Source organism: Macrotis lagotis, chromosome 5 (assembly GCF_037893015.1).
Source record: "Macrotis lagotis isolate mMagLag1 chromosome 5, bilby.v1.9.chrom.fasta, whole genome shotgun sequence".
NCBI classification, from domain to species: domain Eukaryota; kingdom Metazoa; phylum Chordata; class Mammalia; order Peramelemorphia; family Peramelidae; genus Macrotis; species Macrotis lagotis.
The window spans coordinates 186,216,930-186,236,042 of NC_133662.1; the positions used below are offsets into that span (position 1 = coordinate 186,216,930).

At 34.9% G+C, this 19,113-nt stretch overlaps 1 protein-coding gene across 1 annotated transcript in view; it reads right to left on the minus strand.

Moving 5' to 3' along the window:
• Window positions 1-19,113, minus strand: part of LOC141489988 (protein unc-93 homolog A-like) — a 59,105-nt gene that overhangs the window by 14,819 nt on the left and 25,173 nt on the right. The window contains exons 3-7 of the mRNA XM_074190298.1: window positions 15,265-15,446; window positions 14,255-14,484; window positions 7,886-8,011; window positions 3,582-3,793; window positions 1,424-1,559 (exon numbers count right to left, since the gene is read on the minus strand). Of these exons, the coding sequence (XP_074046399.1) occupies window positions 1,424-1,559; window positions 3,582-3,793; window positions 7,886-8,011; window positions 14,255-14,484; window positions 15,265-15,446 (886 nt within the window). The remainder of the gene's footprint in view (window positions 1-1,423; window positions 1,560-3,581; window positions 3,794-7,885; window positions 8,012-14,254; window positions 14,485-15,264; window positions 15,447-19,113) is intronic.

Consider the following 19,113-nt stretch of genomic DNA (forward strand, 5'->3'; position numbering starts at 1 on the left):
CTGAGACCGGATTTGAACTCGGGTACTCCTAACTCCAAGGCCAGTGTACTATCCACTGTGCCACCTAGCCACCCCTAGAAATATTTTTAACACTATAGTTTAAAATCCTTGGTTATTATCACATATATTGAGCCCTGTTCTCTTCACTCTTGTTGCTCAAATCAAAAGACTATTCACTAACAGTAACGGATAGAATAAAATTGATCAAAGTAGAAGCCTTAAATAATGTGGAAAGGAAGTATGCAATTTCATGGCAGGCTGGAAAGGAAGTCTATCAACATTTGTCAACATAGAAACATTAATAAATGGATTTAGAATTGATTTTAATGATGTTTTAATAAATCAGCCTTTTTCCAATTTCTACATCAATAAAAACAAAAGCAAGAAAGGGAAAAGATCCTAGATTCAGAGAAAAAAAAATACTACCTTTGGTGAAATTTTTTACCTCTAATTCCTATCTCTGTGACTACAGAGAAATAAATCCCTTTACTTCCTAGGCCTCAGTTTTTTATCATTAAAGTATTCAGGTAGATAGATGTTAAGGTTCCATCCAGCTAGACATCCCCTAAAATCACCTCTAGATTTCTCCTCAGTTTTATTGGGGTTCTACAGCATAATACCATTATCATATATTTTCAGTAATATCTAGATTAATTTTGTTCCTCCAATCCTGGTTCACATTTGGCAAATTTATGCTATTGACTATGAAGTGTATCAGTTGGAATTTCAAGTGTTTCCATGAGGATCTAAAGAGTTAGTTGATCAATATAAAGTGCTTCATTAAAAAAGTGTAATTTCACAGAGAATTACAAAGTACATCTTCTGTTGTTATAATAATCCTAATATAAGTAACATATATAGATGAACATGTGTGCATATAAGTATGTATAGATAAGTGCTTGCTAAACAACATCCCTGAACAATAGTCTCCTAAGAATTTAGAATTGAATGGTATTTCATTCAGAGGGACCAAACTAAGGGCCTATGAGGTATGTGACCCCTCAACACTCCCAAGTGCTGGAGAAACCAATTAAAATATAATTGAGAAATATTTATCAAAATAAATGAAAATGTAATAGAACATAAATGATGTTAATATGTGGTTTTCTAAGTCAATATGCTACTACAGGAATCCATATATATAGTTTATTTGTCCCCATTTGTATTTAAGTTTAAGCCTAATGACCTCATCTAAAGCCCCCATTTTTACAACTGAGAAAATCAAGACTCAGGAAAAAGAGAGAGAATGGAGGTAAATGTTTCCCAGTTACATGAATTGTAAAGGACCTAACAAGAAGCTAATTCCAGGTCTTCTAAATCTAGGACCAAAACACTTTCTAAGTAAATGAATAAATGAATAAATAAATGAATGAACACATAAATAAATAAATAGATAAATAAATAAATAAAAAGTATAACAAACCTAGTGCATACAAAACCATTCTGCCAGTGTACTTGGAAATCTTTCCAAATATCAAAGAGCAAAGGGAATTGATGGCTGAAAAACAGATCATCACAAATCCAACATAGTGTATCCCCAGGGCACAAGTAACATATGACTGAAGAGAAAAGAGACAAATGTTAAAATGATGTTTGTACTTATGATTGTTCTTCTTTATGGATAGGGACTGAACCTGGGATTTCATGGCCACAGAGAAGCTCCAGATGAGAAGTTGACCAATGCAACCTAGCTTTTTCTCTATAACTTACAATCCTAAAAGGTTACTTAAGCCTTCAAAAATAATTTGCCCAGGGCCATACAGTCAGGATGTGTCAGAAGCAGAATTTGAATTCACATCTTCCTGGTTCCAAGGCCAGATCCAGCCACTTTGTGGCTCCTGACTTGTCACAGACAATTAAGCTTTTTTTCCAGACGAGTTCTAAATCATCTTCTAAATCCTTTTATTTGATGGATGACATGGTAATTTAGCCTGAAATTTTTACTATTTAGGTCCTTAAAGGAAAATGTTTATCTTTGCATTTGAAATCTTTTTTGGAGTTAATGGAAATAAGGCGAATTTAGAGTTCATTGACAAAATTCAACTCAATTCTCCCTGTCTAAATAAATTCACTTTATTTTCTTCAGGAGTTTTGCTGCAAAAATGACTGAGAGAGAGATAAAGAAATAATAGCTTCACTCTATTTGTTTTGCTCTTTCTTGAGTCCAAACTCTGGAGGTTAACATTTGTCCTTTATTAGGACAACTGTAAAAGTTAACACATTTTTAACCTAATTATTATTTTTAAGGCCAAAATTCAGTGAGGACTGCCCCCTCAGTACTGAATAAATGTTAATTGAATTGAATTAACCCCAAGGAAAAATGGAGCGGAACAATTATTTCCCTATTTCTCTCAAGCAGGCCAAGACTTTATATGACTTTCCTTAAGTACCCAAATGGTAACAGACCAAAATTCCAGGGGAGAGAATGGGAGATGGGAAGGTATGAGATCTTCCAGATATCCTCACATTGTATGGATAGCAAAGGAACATGTGGACTACCCAGCCCTCATTTTTAATTAATGACCTGCCCATATTTCTTCTAATATCCACATCATCTCTATGTTCTTGACTGATGTTGTTAGAGTGTATGCATACCTATTCTTTTACCCCTTTGGATAATCCTCAATCTTAATTCTTCAATTATAGTAGTATCACATGGTTCACAGTCAAGCATCACCATAAGAATATTGACAACTAAATTGTTAAAAAAAAAAAAACTGGCCCTGGAGTTAAAAGGACCTGAGTTCAAATCCAGTCTTAAAATTTTAATAACTGTGCAATCACTTAAATTCTTATCTACCTCCTTTTCCTTATCTGTATAATGGAAGAATAGCAGCACCTTCTTCACATGGTTGTTGTGAGGATCCAATGAGAAAATATTGTAAAGTGTTTTGCAAGCCATAAGGCATTATGTAAATACTAGCTATTATTTTTATTATTATTGGAGTTGTTAATTGTAATAAATGAAATGGAACTTATCTCAAGAATTGCTTCAGGATCATTAAAAATGCTTCTTAATTTCCCCCAAAGAAACCCAGTCTCCTTTTCTCCTCTTATTCAATTCAGGCTGCATTTCACTGTTTGTGTAGGGTGTCTATCCAAACTATGGTGCTGATGGTCCTAATCTGTGAGTCTTCTATTCAACAGTCTATCATAGTTTAGTAGGCATTCTTTATCTACTTTTTTTCCCTTATGATTGGTTCAGTCAAAAGTTTTCAAAGTAATTATACTTTTCATGAACAATAGTTCAAGTTTCAAAGCAGTGAGGATGTTATCCACAAACAAAACCAAGTGGAAGATCTAACAATTTATGATAAATCGCTCTTCCATTTTGGACAATACATAGAAAATTTTCCATGACCATGTCAAATTTCTTTGGTGAACCTCTGTATCCCTGTTTGTTTCTTCACATGATATTATTAGATAAAAAAACACATTGAAGACTAACAGTATCCCCTATATCTGCCTTGTATCTCAGCAAAATCCTCTTACATTTTTGATAGAAAAAGCACATACATCACCATTATACATATACTTTATATAGCTATAAATACTAATATAGTTTTCATTTTCTTCCCTACCTTTGTATAGTCACCAGCAAGGAATCCTTGCTCAAATCCACTATACATTGTCTGAGGAATGAGGAAACACTGCCGCTTATCTTTAAGATGCCGGAAAGTTGCCAGTAAATGGGACCAAATAGGTTCTTCCTTTTCTTTTTCATTTTCTTCTGAATCTTTTGAAATTGGATCCAGAAATATAGCTACCAGTAATACTGCCAAAATACCACTTCCTATGGAGAAAAAAGGTATGTAATTTGACAAGTGGGTTCCAAATGTGGCTTTTTTTGTTACATTTTTTGACTGTCAGAGAATATTGGACCCACAACTTTAGAACAATTGAACTCTATCCAACAGCAAACTGAACAACCTGGAGGTATGTGAAATAGCTAATAATATACAGAAATATAATGTACACAAACAGAAGCAGCACTTTGCTAAAGAATTTCCAATGAGATCTCCATAACAAGAGGATCTCAAATTGGAGGATGAATGTGAACTCATTGGGGAGGTTGTAGAAGCAGTTTTGCTTGAGGAAGAAATTGGGCTCTTCTGTCTTTAACATTGTAGAAATCCATGGTACTATTTTTCTTCACCTTATTCTTACTCATACTGAAATATATTTACTCTTTTTCTTTTTTATTATATCTGTGCATAGATGCATAGATATATGCATACATAGATACATATATGCTGTAGGCATGTATTATTTAATATATACATACATGTGTATAATATATACCTATGTATGTATACATATTTCTTCCAATTTGTTTCAATAGGTTTTACATTTCACTACTTGGAAAAGCTAGAGTGTGAAAGTTTTCAGATAACTAAAAACTATATTTCAGTGATTGTGGTCCACTTTGAGAAACTCAAAATTCAATATGACCAGTTTCACCCCTGCTCTCTGAGGATCCACATTTTAAAGCACTGCTTTCATTCATTCCTACTCTGTCACTTGTGCTTGAACAAGTCAGTGAGTTATTCATTACCAAATATATCTTTACCACCTCTCCTACCTACATGTCTTTTCAAAAATCATATTAATTCAATAGTGTGAGCGAATTAGAATAACATATAACCAAGGACTATTTGGAAGTCTCAAGGGATCTTGTCCACTGTCATTTCACTAATCTAGCATCTTTATAATGCAAAGTTATTAAATTTTACAAGTTGTAGAATGAAGAGGTTTCTTTTTTAGTCCTATCCTTGAGTTATTCACAGTTCTCTTTATAGATTTGCTAATTATTACAGTACATTTCTAAGATAACTACATTAGCAGATCTCTCATTCATAAACATTGAGATAGAATTCCATTTTCTTCACCTATTGAATAGAATTCTCTTCTCATGGTTCCATCATGCTATTAGAATCCTTAGTTTCAAAATTGCTTTATAGGATGTTGAAGAATTCTCCTAAAAAGGAGACAAAGTGAGATATAGATAAAACTTCCAGGGATGTTACATATAAATATGTGGAGTCTCAGATCTGTCTGCTTCTAGTTAAAGTTTAGGGCCACTCAAAGAACATGGTCAAAAGAGGAAAAAAACATACATTATATGCCTTAAAAAAAGAATGACTTCTTGAAAGTGACTGTCATAGGAACGCAAGGTTTTAGGAGACGGAAAAAATGTTTTTCTCATGATGACATACTCATTATTTTTCTATTTCCTAAGTATGACTTTTTAAAGTATGACTTTTTTTAAGTATGACTTTTTATTATAAATATATGTATCTTCAGGGAAGTTGATGACTGAAATTAACTCAATAATAGTTTCTTTTTATTTTATGTTATTTCTATTTTGTACTTTTAGACTTTAAAAGTCAATAGATCTCTGGATTTTTCTAATCTGAACCAATCTGTGGCCTAGGGTCACCTAAAATTTTTTTGTTGTCTATTAAACAGACCAGAAGAAGCCATCCAGGAAGGTATTAAAATTAGGACTTGGGGATATGCTCTTCAAGCAAAAACAAAGTCACAGTGATTCATTTACCATATTTCCCCATGTATAAGATGCAGCCTTTTTCAAAAAATTGGGGGTCTAAAAACTGGGAGTATCTTATACAGTGTTTGTAGATCTTTTTTTACTTGCATTTCCTGTTTTTTCTCACTTGTCTTTGTGTTCTTTGTTTCACATTTGTTACTGGTATATTAGGTTATATTTTTCTACATTATGCCAAGAAATGGCTCAGAAAAGATTTTCAACCAGTGTTGAATTCAAGTTCAAAGTGATCCAGTTTGCAAAAGTCAATGGAAATCGTGCTCCTAGATGAAGTTTGGTTGATCACCAGCTGAGAAAACAATCCAAGACTGGCTACAGGAGGAAACCCAACTGAAAATGCCCCATGAGAGGCAAGTCAGTCAAATGGCCAGATTTGGAGGGAATTGAAGAGATGGATTGAAGAGCAAAGGACCATTGGAATTACTGTGTCCACCAAGATGGTTCAGCAGGAGGACAGAAGAACTGCTGATGAAAAAGAAGTGACTGGTTTCAAAGGACACAATTGGTGCTTCAGGTTCATGAAATGGAATGGACCGAGCATGTGTCTACACACCAGATTTGCCCAGGGAGGGCTTGTAGTCAACCCCAGACCAGTACACAGGCAGAAGAGCCATCAGATCCTCTCCTTAGATAAGCATTCGTCATCAAACACAGATGAGGATGAGCTGATGGGTGGAGTTTTGACAGTGATGAGTTGTATGAATTTTATGATGAATAAAATGTGAGTTCAATAACTTAATGTGTTACATTTTTTTAAATTTGGGGCCCCAAAATTAAGGTGCATCTTATACATGGGAGTGTCTAATACATGGGGGAAATATGGTATATTCAGGGAAGAAAGGAAAATAATGGGATAGATCTCTGTTAACAATTAGGAGAGTTAAAAAATGAACTCACTGTAATAGAACAAAGAAGGAAAACATAAAAACACTAAAAGCAAGTATGCACAGAGGGTTTGAAGAGATTTTAGAGATCATACTATCATAATTTTAGAAATGTAAACTATTGTCGAGGTTATCAAGTGCAATTCACTCATTTTGCAGTTGAGAAAACTAAGGTCTAGAAAATTTGGGATTTCCCTAGTTTCCAATAACTATCTAGGGGAAAGGATAAAATTGAAACCCAATCTGGGCCCATCCCATTTGTACTTTGGTTCCATCTTACCCCATGGATACCACAAGAAACAAAACAAAACATTTTTTACAAAATATTTGAGAAACACTGAAATGTGATCTTTTCCTTATACATCCTTTTTATGTGACTGACACAAAAGCTACTACCTTTAGCCAGAGAGATCAGTAGAGATTTTTATATGACTATATATCCAGAATTACTGGAATTAGAACAGGATCTTAGAATGAGTGATGAATTATTATCTTATTATGCTTAAAGATCGCAATCACAGAAATGAAACATGGCTCCTGTTTTCTGATTATGTGGATAATTTATCACCTCTGTTTTCACTGTCTAATCTCAGGCAAAAGTGGGACCTCAGAAAACTATCTCACAAAAGTCTGCTCTGAACACTTTGCAAGTGTTTGTAAGTATTGACTCCTTGACTCTTATTAGTAATTCCTGAGCCCTCATCATTTAACTTGTTTAGAATAATTCTCTGGATCCTGTAAACACCACCTGGCAAGCAGGAATCTACAGGGCAATTCTCTGAAGACACAAAAGGTAAAAGTTCTCCTATGAACAAGAGTCCAAGATCCTGGATGGAATACAGAAGAGAATGGGTACAACCATCAAATGCTACAGGACTAAAATGCCATGATAGATTGAACCTATTTGTGAACTTCTGGAGCTACAGAGAGACTACCACCAACTGTAAAAGCTTTGGCTCACTGAATCTTTGATTCCTTTAATCTAATAAATCAGTGGGCTTAGCTTTGCCAACAAACTGGAATAGAAATAATTCTGATATCTCTAACTTCACTTGCAAAAGACTCAGCAAAGAAAATCAGCCCTTCACAACATATCAGATCTCTTCTAGGAGAGAAATAATATAATTTGGGGGAAAAGAGGGTGACCTTTTCTGAGTAAATACAAGGAGGAGGAAGAGAATTTCCATTGCCCAGCTTCCTTTCTAATTGATAAATGGTGAAGTAAATAGAGCACCAGCTCTGGAATCAGGACCACCTGAGTTCAACCTAACTTGATACCTTCTAGTTATATGATCTTGGGCAAGTCACTTAATTCTTATTGCCTTGAATTCAGTTATACAATTCACTGGTTAGTCATGGTATCCTCTCCCTGATATCATGGTCTTCTTCAAGAAGAAAGGATAAAACATCATCATCTTAAGCTCTAGACACATACCAGTGAAAATGCCCACCAGGGTGTAGATTAAATCATTTGCTGGGCGATTAGTACTATTTGAAGATAGGTTAATTTGAAAACAATCTTGTGCTCCACAATTCATCAACTGGTCTTCTGTGATTTCTCCTGTAAAATAAAAACATAAATACATTAGACAACTGACTATTGTCCCACTGGTATTAAGTAATAAACAAAGGAATAAAATCTCTAGAATTCGGCAATGTTAGATTAAGACCCTACGTAATCCCTTGACACCAATATTTCCAAAATCCTCTTAAACCACTTGTAATTAAACAATCACTGGGCTATCACTAGAGCTCTCTTCAGATGCCTCATTATGGTTTGGAGATGATCTTGGTTCATCAAAGACTATGCCAACCAACTGGAAACTCTGGCACTCCTCCAAGTACTGCCCATAGATCAATTTTATTGGCAATTCCCTTATCCTTTGAATTGTTTCATCTCCAAATATGGGACAACTGATAGATTGCTTATTATCTGAGGACCATCTTTAGCTATGATTTATCTCCACAAAATTCTCTAGAATTTATTTTTCATGTGTAGTCTCTCTGCTGTCTCAAGGTATAGAAGACAGAGACCCTAGGTTGTAGTTGAAGAATAGTTTGTAGACATGGATCAATCTGAACAGCATGTAAACAAATCTTTTGAAAGGGATAATATAGAGGCAGCTGGGTGCCATTGTGACTAGAAACAGGAGGACTTGAGTACAAATCCAGACTTATACATTTAATACTTGCTTAACTGTATGACCTTGGACAAGTCACCTAACCCCATTTCCTTGCAAAAAAAGAAAAAAGGATACTATGTAGCAGGACATCTCTGAGTCAAGGTCAATATGATTTTTTGCTTTCTGTTTTACTTGGAGATTTCTAAGCACATCCTGGTTGTAGCATTTCCATCATACGTAAACTAAAAAAATTCATTTAATCTCTCCAGGGCCCTATTTTTTTAAGGGGGAGAGGGAACTTATATGGTTTCTTCTTGTTCTAAGTCTATAATCACCTTCAAAATGTTGTCCTCATAAGATTCTAAAAACCAGAATTTAAACTAAATTTTGGAATGATTTCTCAATAACTGGATCTCACAATTGAAAAAGTGCTAAATCTGGAGTCAAGAGAAGTTGGGTTCACATCTGGTCTCAGAAGCTTACTGTGTCACCCTGTGCAGGTCATTTAATCTCTGTCTTCAATTTCCTCATCTATAAAAAATAGTGATAAAAATAGCACCAAAATCTTAAAGTTCTAAGCATATCTGTTTGTGTTTGTGTGTGTCTATGTGTGTAGGAATGTATTTAAGTGAGAAAATAGTACAGTAGAAATATTGAGGAAAGTGGATTCTCTTTCTTTACTCAAATTTCCTTCTAACCACTCTGTCTCTCCTTCTAATTTTTTTGAGTCATAAATCCAATAACCTTTTCTCATTCTACTAATTCCAAGGCAGCTGATTAACCTTTTGAATAACTCTAAATTGCCTAAATTTGCCATTTGGCAACTTCTATTCCTCCAATTCTTCCCTTGGTATCTAATCAGAACAAACATAATCCTTCTTCCATGTGCCAACCTCAAAAACTTGAAGACAATTGATGATTCTCTTCCTAGTCTTCTCTCTGCTTTCCCTCTTCTGGAAACATTCTCCAGCTGATCAATATCTCCCTAAAATATAACACTTCAAACTGAACTCAGTAGTCCAGATCTGGTTTGATTAGAATAGAATATCTATCATAGTATTACTGAATATTAATTTTTTTTCCTCAATCAACCAATCAATTAAGCCTTTTCCAGTCATTATGCTTGTATTCCTAGGGATACAAAAGCACAGAAGGAAATAATCTCAAAACTCAAGGAGTTTACATCCTAATGGGAAGAGAAATTCATTTATAATTATATACCAACAATGCAAATGAAAGCAAAGTGATATAACACATGACAACAGGAAAAGTTTCACAAAGAAAGTTCTCCTTTCTTGCTTGAAAGAAGAAAGTGACTTTTGAAGAAGGAATCAGGAGGGAGGAGCATAGTTACTGCAACTGTATGGAGGCAGATGTTGTGGGATTATATATTAAGACTGGGGAGAAAAGCAGTTAGTCCAGAATGCAAACTAAGGGAAAGAAATATATAATGAGATTGGAAGATTGGACCCAAATTTTAAGTAACTCTTCAAAAAGTGAACAAAGAAGTTTATATTTTGTATCTGCAGCCATAGGGTGGAATTGATTGAGTAGAAGAGTGATATGACCAGATTTAGTTTATGAAAAATAACTCTGACCTTAGTGTGGATGATGGACTGGAATCCATGTCTAAGATCATGTTATTATCTTTTTAAGTTCACTAAAATTCATAAATTTTTTTCTAACAAAATGCTTCACATTTTCTGAAGCACATATAAAAATATTGTCACAGTATCAAATCCAGATCTTTGGGGTATCCCTATAACTTTTCAAATGAATATAAACCCATTAATGACTGCTCTCTCAGGTTCTGGCCATTCAGTCATTTAAAGTATCCACATATTTTTATTTTTATCTATCTCATATCTATTTACCTATTCCACAAAAACATATTGATAGACTTTATCAAATGAGGAGAGCATGGTATGGTAGAAGTCATGAGAAAAAGAGAGGATTAAGAATTAAGGGGTGTCAAATATTATAGAAAGATCAATGAGCATGAGACCACCAAAAAGGAAACAACTGGATTGTGCACCTTGGAAGTCATTAGAAAGTTTAGAGAGAAGAATTTCAATACAGGATAGGTCCAGGAGAAAGTCTACAGGGATTTGAGGAATGAGTACAGTGAAGTGGAAAGAACATTGAAACTTAGACTAAGGTTAAATTCCAGCCTTTGGTCAAGTCATTCAGCATCTCTGAATCTCCTCTAAGATCCCTCCCAGCTCCAGGTTTAGGACCTCTGGATTTTCTTGAGTGTGTCCTGAAGAATTGCTACCTGTCAAGTGGAAACCATACTTTTTTCTAATGCTTCACATTTTCTGAACCACAAATAAAAAAGTTTAGAAGTGAAAGCAGGAGGGGGCAGCTAGGTGGCGCAGTGGATAGAGCACTGACCTGTGAGTCAGGAGGACCTGAGCTCAAATCCAGTCTCAGACACTTAATTGCCTAGCTGTGTGATCTTGGGCAAGCACTTTAGCCCCATTGCCTTGCCAAAAAAAAAAAAAACCCACACAATAAAAGAAGAAGTGAAAGCAGGAAGAATATTTTAAAGGATGGCAAAGTCAAATGAAGGTTAGCAATTAAAAATATTCCAGGGTACAAAGTATGGTGAGGTGAGAATTAGACGATGAGTCTAAAGAACTAGATTCTATTGACAACTGCATCATTATTTGTCATATGACACTGAACAATTCACTTTTCTAGCCCTCCATTGTTTCATGTAGAAAATAAAACAGATTGACAGATATGATTTCTCAGACCTGTTCCAGATTTTTATTCCTTAATCCTCTAAAAAATTATGCTCATCTGTTTGAATGTTGATTAAAAATGAAATTTCCTTTCTACCAATAAAAGTATAAATACCACAACGAATGCTATCAAGACTATGAACTTTAATCTTAATTTGGATTTTGCTATTGCAATATTTATAGACAAAATGATATAAAGTTGATTTTTAGTCAACTACGTAGAAAGTGATACAGCATGTCTCACCATAATGTGAAGCAGCTTTCTATCTATTAATTAAGAAAAAGAAAATCTGAATAGTCTCTCTTTTAAGTAATACTGCAAGGTGTCACCCTCTTAGACGGCCCAGGTTTATGAAGGGATATGCTTGAAAACTTTAGGCTGAATTCTATGTCATGATTCTATGGCAATGTGAGGGTGATGAGAAAAGGAAAGGAAGTGTTGAGGGGAATATATTTTGATCACATTTTCAAATGTTTAAGACAAACTCATGCTTCCTCTTTTCCAATTCTTCTTGGCAGATGACCAAGCACCTTCATTAAAGTACAAAGGGAAAAAACCAAAGAGTTATTATCCTAAAGCATTTCCAACTTGGCAACATTATATGTGGTCACAGCAGTGTGAAGTGACAAATGTGTCACTTTCTTTAAACCTATAAGTTTTAAAATTCTTCCATATGCTTCTGGCAGCAGCCAGGTTGGTATAACAGAAAGATCCCCAGGCTCAGGGCCAGAAGGTTTGTTCAAATTTCAGCTGTCATTTCCTAATTGGGGGCTAGGAGAACATTGCTAAAGCTCTCTGAGTCTGTCTCCTTATTCATTAGGTAGATAAAGTAATTACTTGACCTTTCTAGTCTTTTCATACTCATCAGGCAGGCTACAATTCAACTACACTGGTTCACCTGCTATTCCTCAAATATGACTCTTTCACCTGAGATGATTGTTCTTTCTTGAAGAAGATCATGACATCAAGGAGATGATACCATGGCATGCATGTCAATTAGATTTGAGTGAGGGATTGCTGTGTTGAGTTATCAGCTTCACTTTCTCCTCTGGAGTCATCTGGATCCAGTGGCCAGATATAAATTGTGACAAAATCAGGGTTAAGTGACTTGTCCAAAGGCATACAGCTAGTTAAGTGTCAAGTATCTAAGGTCTACTTCTGTGTACTACTTAGTAGCCCCAACTGCTCCCAAATGTAGATTTTCTTCAGAATCCCACAATCTTGCAATGCTCTCTTTTTAAGCCTTCCTTGTAATTTTCCTGGCTTCCTTCAAAACAGTTTAAATCTCATCTTCTGCAAGAGGGTTTTATTATTCCTCCTTTCTTACCAATTGCTATTCTTGAAGAATGGGTGATGTCTTGACTTGCAAGTGAATTTGTATTTAAGGGAGGCAGAGCTGTGCAAAGTCATCAATCTCACTCTCTCCTCCAGAGTCATCAGAGTCCAGTGGTAAGACATAGGTCAATACTATTTACCATGGCCCCAGATATGGTGGGAGACCATGGCCTTTATAAGTTAAGGTCATTTCAGGGACTCAATTTGATGGAGGCAATATCCATTCAATAATAAAAGCCTAAGGAAAAATTAAGGCAGTTTCTCATTGGAGTTTCCCTTTGATTTTCACTATCTTTTTCATGCATGGTTAATTATATGTTGTTTCTTCCATTAGAAGAGAAGTTTCCTTGAAAGAGGGAACATATTTTTTACTTTTTTTGGTATTCATAAGTACTTCATAAATAAACTCTTGATGACTTACTGACAAGATTTTGATCCTGGGATGAATAAGAGTGTGGAATCCAGGATGACAATGAAATTATAAGGGTTGTGCTATTGGCAATAGGCATTTACCAGTAGACCATGAGGAAACATATCCATTAGATATTTTTTTCCATTGGAAAAGGCAAGGTGGTGATAGAGATGGGGAATAGAGCAAGATTCCCTACAGTCTCTCTTTTAAGGGGTTATTAAATGAAAAATATCTTAAAATGGTAAAGTATTATACATTTAAGCTATTATTACTAAATTAACTTCCTTTATCTTTGAATTTTAAATACAAATGGCTATAAAATCCATAATACAATCAATTTCATATCTAGGTTGTGCAAAGACAGTTGACAATGGATAAAGTAGTAGAATTCATCAAGGAGAAAGTTTGATATTGAATAACTCAGCAGTACTCTTCTTCAAGATAATTGGCAGGCTCCCGTTCTTAATACAGTCAATAAAATACCCAGTTGATTTGAAGATAACGATTATGTGTCCCTTAAACCTAATAGAGATGCTATTTGTGTGTGGAAGTGGGGAAAGAAACTAATTTTATATTGTGTAAATGTCTGAAAGGGCAAACAAGACTAAATAATCCTCCAAAAATCACTGTCTTATTGCACTCAACATGGATGGAAATGGAAATAAAGAAATATCCTGAGACAATTCTCTAAAGAATAAATTGTCAAAACTCAAAAGCAAGTACTGTTCAAAGGAAGAAATCCAAGCTATCAACAACCATAATTCGAAAATACTGTCAAATCACTAATAATCAAACAAATGATCAGAATGGCAAAGATGACACAAGTGGAAAATAGCAAATGTTGGAGAGATGGAAGGAAAACAGACATGCCAAGGCATGGTTGGTGGTGCTTTGAATTATTTGGAAAAGTCATTGAAACCATGTCCCTAAAGTCACTAAACCATACATACTATTTTATCCAACAAGGGAATGTGTTTTGCTTAACTATGTGAATTTGTTATGAGAATTTTAATTTCCTTTTTTGTCATTTTTTCAATCAGAAGAGTAGAATAGGAAAGAGAAATAAAATAGATATTTGCTCATTTAAAATGATAAAATTATTTTTAAAAAAAATTGAATCAACATGTCTCCCTTCTCCACAGAAGAGCAGCCATTTTTGCAAAATATTTCAACCAGCTCCATTTACCTATGGGAGGTTCCTGCTGAAACACCAGAGATGAAATCAAATTCCCCCAGACGCCAGAGGATTGAAATATGAGATAGAAGATGCCAAAATAATGGTTGATGACATCTTTCTCAAGTTTTCCTGTCTTCTTTGCATGAATATTTCCACTTATTGTAAGGTAGGTAGACTCTGCAGACCACAGTGGGGCACCTGCTATACCCAAAATGACAGCAGTGGAGATCATAGTATACCTACAAAAAAGATAATCTGTTAGTCAACATAAATACTGGTAGTATCTTTGAGAGAAATCACGTAGCTCAACTCAGCTTTGTTTGAACTCCCAAGTTGCCTGTCCCAGGATAGGCTTGACTATTTGAAATTTCATCAACATTCCAACTCAGCCTTGAACACTCAGCATCCTCCCAAATTGCTCAGCCTCCTTTCTCCTCTGATTGTCAGGCTGGAGGGTAAAGGAAACACTAAACTTGATTTGACCTGCCAGAGGTCAAGTTATCCCCTGCTATTCTTGTCCTTCCCTTTCCAACTACCTCTTAGATTATAAACTCCTCAAGGGCAAAGAATGTCTTTCATTTTCTTATTTGTATCCCTAGCCATGACCACAGTGTCTAGTATAGAGTAATGTTTTTAATAAATATTTTTACAGTTGAATTGAAAAGATAGACAAATCATTTACCATTTTACTTAAAGAAATGAATAAGCAACCTATATTTTAACTGAGGTATATGGAGAGAGAAGTCACTAAGTGCTACTGAGTTCTGGTATTGAAAAGATCAGTAGATAGTTGCCAGGCATTTCAAATAAAAGTGCTGAAATGATAAGAAAGCCTTAGTCTCCTAGGCTGGAATACTGTATGATGGTGTTAAGAATACAAGGAGGAAGGATACTCTGAGACAACTCATCTTTTTCTGGCATCCTCCATTGCTGACCTCTCCATATATTTGCCCTATACTAGAGAGCAACAGAATGCAATTGGTTGATGATGAGAGATTTTACTAGAAGAGGAAGCATACCAGTTGGCATAGAAGTTTCCCACAGAAAAAGTGATATAACAACACATGGAGGCCATAATGGTCCACTTGCAGCCAAATTTCTTAATAAGAAGAGGAGGAAGGAACATGGAAGATATGATAAGCGCTCCATAGACCACACTGAGGGTAACCACCCCTAGTCCTTCAGCATTATTAAGGCTGCTCTGTAAAAATGAAACAAACAAAAAAAGCTAGTTAACACAAATTCAAGAGAGAGGCAAAAGAAAAGAGCATTGTTATCTGGGGATTTTTCTGAAAATCAAAAATTGTTACTTTTTTTCTTTTTTAATATTTTATAGAAGGGCATCTAGGTGGACAGTGGAGAGAGTATTGACTCTTCTTGAACTCAGACACATAATAATTTCCTAATTGTGTGACCTTGGGAAAGTCACTTAACCCCATTGCCTTAAATTTAAAAAATTTATTGTTTTATATGCATTTAGAATCTTTCCTTCCCATTGTCTCCTCCATCCCCAACTTAACAAAGAGGTACCTGATCATAAATCTAGTTTAGCAAAACAAACTTCCACATTGGCCATGACTAAAACAAAGTCTTTAAATTCATCAGTTCTCTGACAGGACATAAATGATATCTCCTTCTCTCAAGTTCTATGTGGTAGTCCAAAAAAAAAATACCCACCCAAATTTTATATTCTTATTTTTGTAGTAGCAAAGAACATTCTGTTACCACAATTTATCATGAATTCATCTTATATATTAAAAGGATTTCTAAGACCTTAAAAAATCATACAGGGAATGGAAAATTTGTGCTTTATTTGCATGGATACTCTATTATCTGCATCATCTTAAAACTGTCTTCTATTTTCGTTATTGAAAATCACAATCTTTAGGCTTTCCTTGTACCTTTCCAACTTTTCCCCCCCCTAAGTTTTATTTATTTTATCTAATAACACAACCAGCCTCCTTTACTGTGAAAAATTTCCATGATGCTATCCTTGGTCTTTGGTTTTCCATTCTTTGCACACAATTCCCCTGAGAGTTCAAGTACTCTCGTAACTTTAATTCTACTCTATGTCTCATAGTTCCTCATGGACAGTCCCATTTTCCTCTTAGCTATAACACTTCAACAATATGCCCCTTGCCTTTAATTAATCATATCCAAGATTGATCTCATCATGTTTCTGCATCAAAATTGGCTATAATTCTCCATAATTATCTCAGGAATCATCTGTGATTCCTTCCTTTTGCTGCTCCCTCCATATTCAGTTAGTCACTAAGTACTGTCAATTTTTCCTCCATATTATGTTTGTAATTTCCCTCTTCTTTCATCAATACCATTGCCACCATCTTGGGTAAGGATATTTCATCTTACACCAAAGCTGTAGTATGATTCTATTATTTTTGCTGCCAACCTCTCCCAACTCCAATTTGTTTGGCACCATTGCCAGATAAATCACCCTAAAACATGGAGAAAAATGTTTTGGTAGAATAAAAAGCATGTGGATCTTGGGGTCCAGAGATGTTGGTTGAAATCTTAACTCTACTAAATAATACCTGTATGTCTTTTACCTATCAAACGTCTGCTTTTATACCTATAAAATGAGGTGATTGGAATAAATGGTCTACAGATCCATTCTTATTCTAAAATCTTGACTCTCATTTATGTCTGTTCCCTATTTGATAAACTTAAATGGCGTTCTAATGTCTGGATAATAAATTCAATCTCCATAATCAACAATTTAATGCCTTCTGGAATGTAGCTCTAATCCATGCTTTGAACTTTTCCTAAGTCTGTAAAATTTTGCAAATAGATTTTTCTTTTAAAGTAGTGCTACCCTTGGTGTCTGGCTAAAGCAATTTCTGGGTTCTTTTAGCTGCTTCCTTATAAGAATGCCACTAAGGTTGACTAAACTTGCTTTTATAGAAAATGATGTATTCTGAATTTGGTTCTTATTATTTACTGTTTCTTGACATTAGCTATTTTTCATAAGTCTATATGTCTTAACTCTCAAATTAGATTATAAACTCTTTTTTGAGGGCTTATAAATCTTTGTATCCTACACGTCTTACACATAATAGATACTTAATAAACATATATTATTTAATTGATTGGCTAAAACTGTGGGCAAGTCAGGTCCATAGAGGAAAAAGTCAATCATAACTTATGTTGGCACAGCACTTAAGCCTTCTCAGAGCAAGGCAAAAGAAATAAATGGAAGAAAAGAAGACCAACAATCATAATTAGCCTAAAACTGTGGGCACAAAGGAACCTTGCCATACAAAAATCACGTAGATAAATCACATAGTAGCAATTTACATTTTATTAAGTATAGTCTCACATATATATTGGGTTCATTGGAGTGGTTAGCACTAGTAATATTGCCTCCATTTTACCAATGAAGTAACAAATTAAAGTTCAAAGTGAAAAGGATTGAAAATACTCAGGGTCACACAATCAGATTCACAGCCCTGATTTCTCATACTCTTCCATGTTGTTTCTATGGGGGTGGGATAGGGAAAATGTGCTAATCTTAATTTATTATATTATGAATTGGGAATAAAACCCAATATTGGGAATAGAGCCAGAGCTATTCATACTTAAGACTGGTTTCCTATTCTTGAGGATTAGCTATTGAATTTATCCCATTGTATGCTACTGAAAAGCCTATACTATTTCACTAAATTGATATTTTCTTCATCACCCACACCTTCCCCAAAAAAAGCTGTATTTTGGTCATTTGAGTTCAATTACAAGTGGGTAATAAGAGATTTCAATCATTAAAAGTAAAATTTTAAATGCTAAATATACTTTCTGTGTGAAAGAGCCCACTGATATTGAACCAATATTAATACTGGAAATATTCCATCTGATAAGACTTGAAAATACAATTGTAGAAACTTCTTTCTAGATTGTTTTCTATAAACAGACCTGGGACCTTGAGCACATAGAACTTCATCTCCTCTCTTTTGGGCTCTTCCTTTTAGTCTTTTTCTTGCCATATTCCCTTAATAATTTCAATTAGTGATATAGCTTGTTCAAGCACTATTAAGTGTTTGCAATGATTCATGTGCTATGCTGAGCCCTGGCAAAACAGATAAGGAAAAAACAGTTCCAAGATCATATTCCAAAGGGAGAACAGACATGTAAATAAATAGGTACACAAAAGATACCCCCTATGGAGAAGGCTCTATAAGCTGTTTGTTTAAAACCCAAACTATTTAATTAAAGTCTCTGGTCATTACCTAGACCCTTTCTCTTCTTAGGAGTTTTTGCTTGGGACCTCCCCTTACCTTCTGTTTATTTAATGGTTATGGGCCTCCAAAGCCTAGCTATACATGCTGACTCATCCAAGCTTCCTGTTCACTGCATGTAATGAAAAGAAAGAAAAGCAAAGAAACAAATAAATAAAGAAGCAAAGCAAAGAAACAGTAACAAAGAAAGAGGAAAAAAAACAAAGAAACAAAGAAACAAGAGAAAGAAAGGAAAGGAAGGAAGGGAGGAAGAAAGGAAAGAAGGAAAGAAGAAAAGAAGGAAGGAAGGAAGGAAGGAAGGAAGGAAGGAAGGAAGGAAGGAAGGAAGGAAGGAAGGAAGGAAGGAAGGAAGGAAGGAAGGAAAGGAAAGGAAGAAGGGGTAGTTAGGTGATAACAGTGTATAGACACAGGCCCAGGAGTCAAGAGGCCCAGAGTTGAAATTCAGTCTCAGACACTTGGCACTTAACTAGCTGTGTGACCATGGGCAAATCACTTAATCCTATTGCCTTGTCACAAAAAAAAAAAAAGGAAAGGAAAGGAAAAAATAAACTGACTGTGCTGATTAGTGCAACCTAATGACTGCCAATCCTAAATTAGGTTTTAGAACTGGAAAGGCCT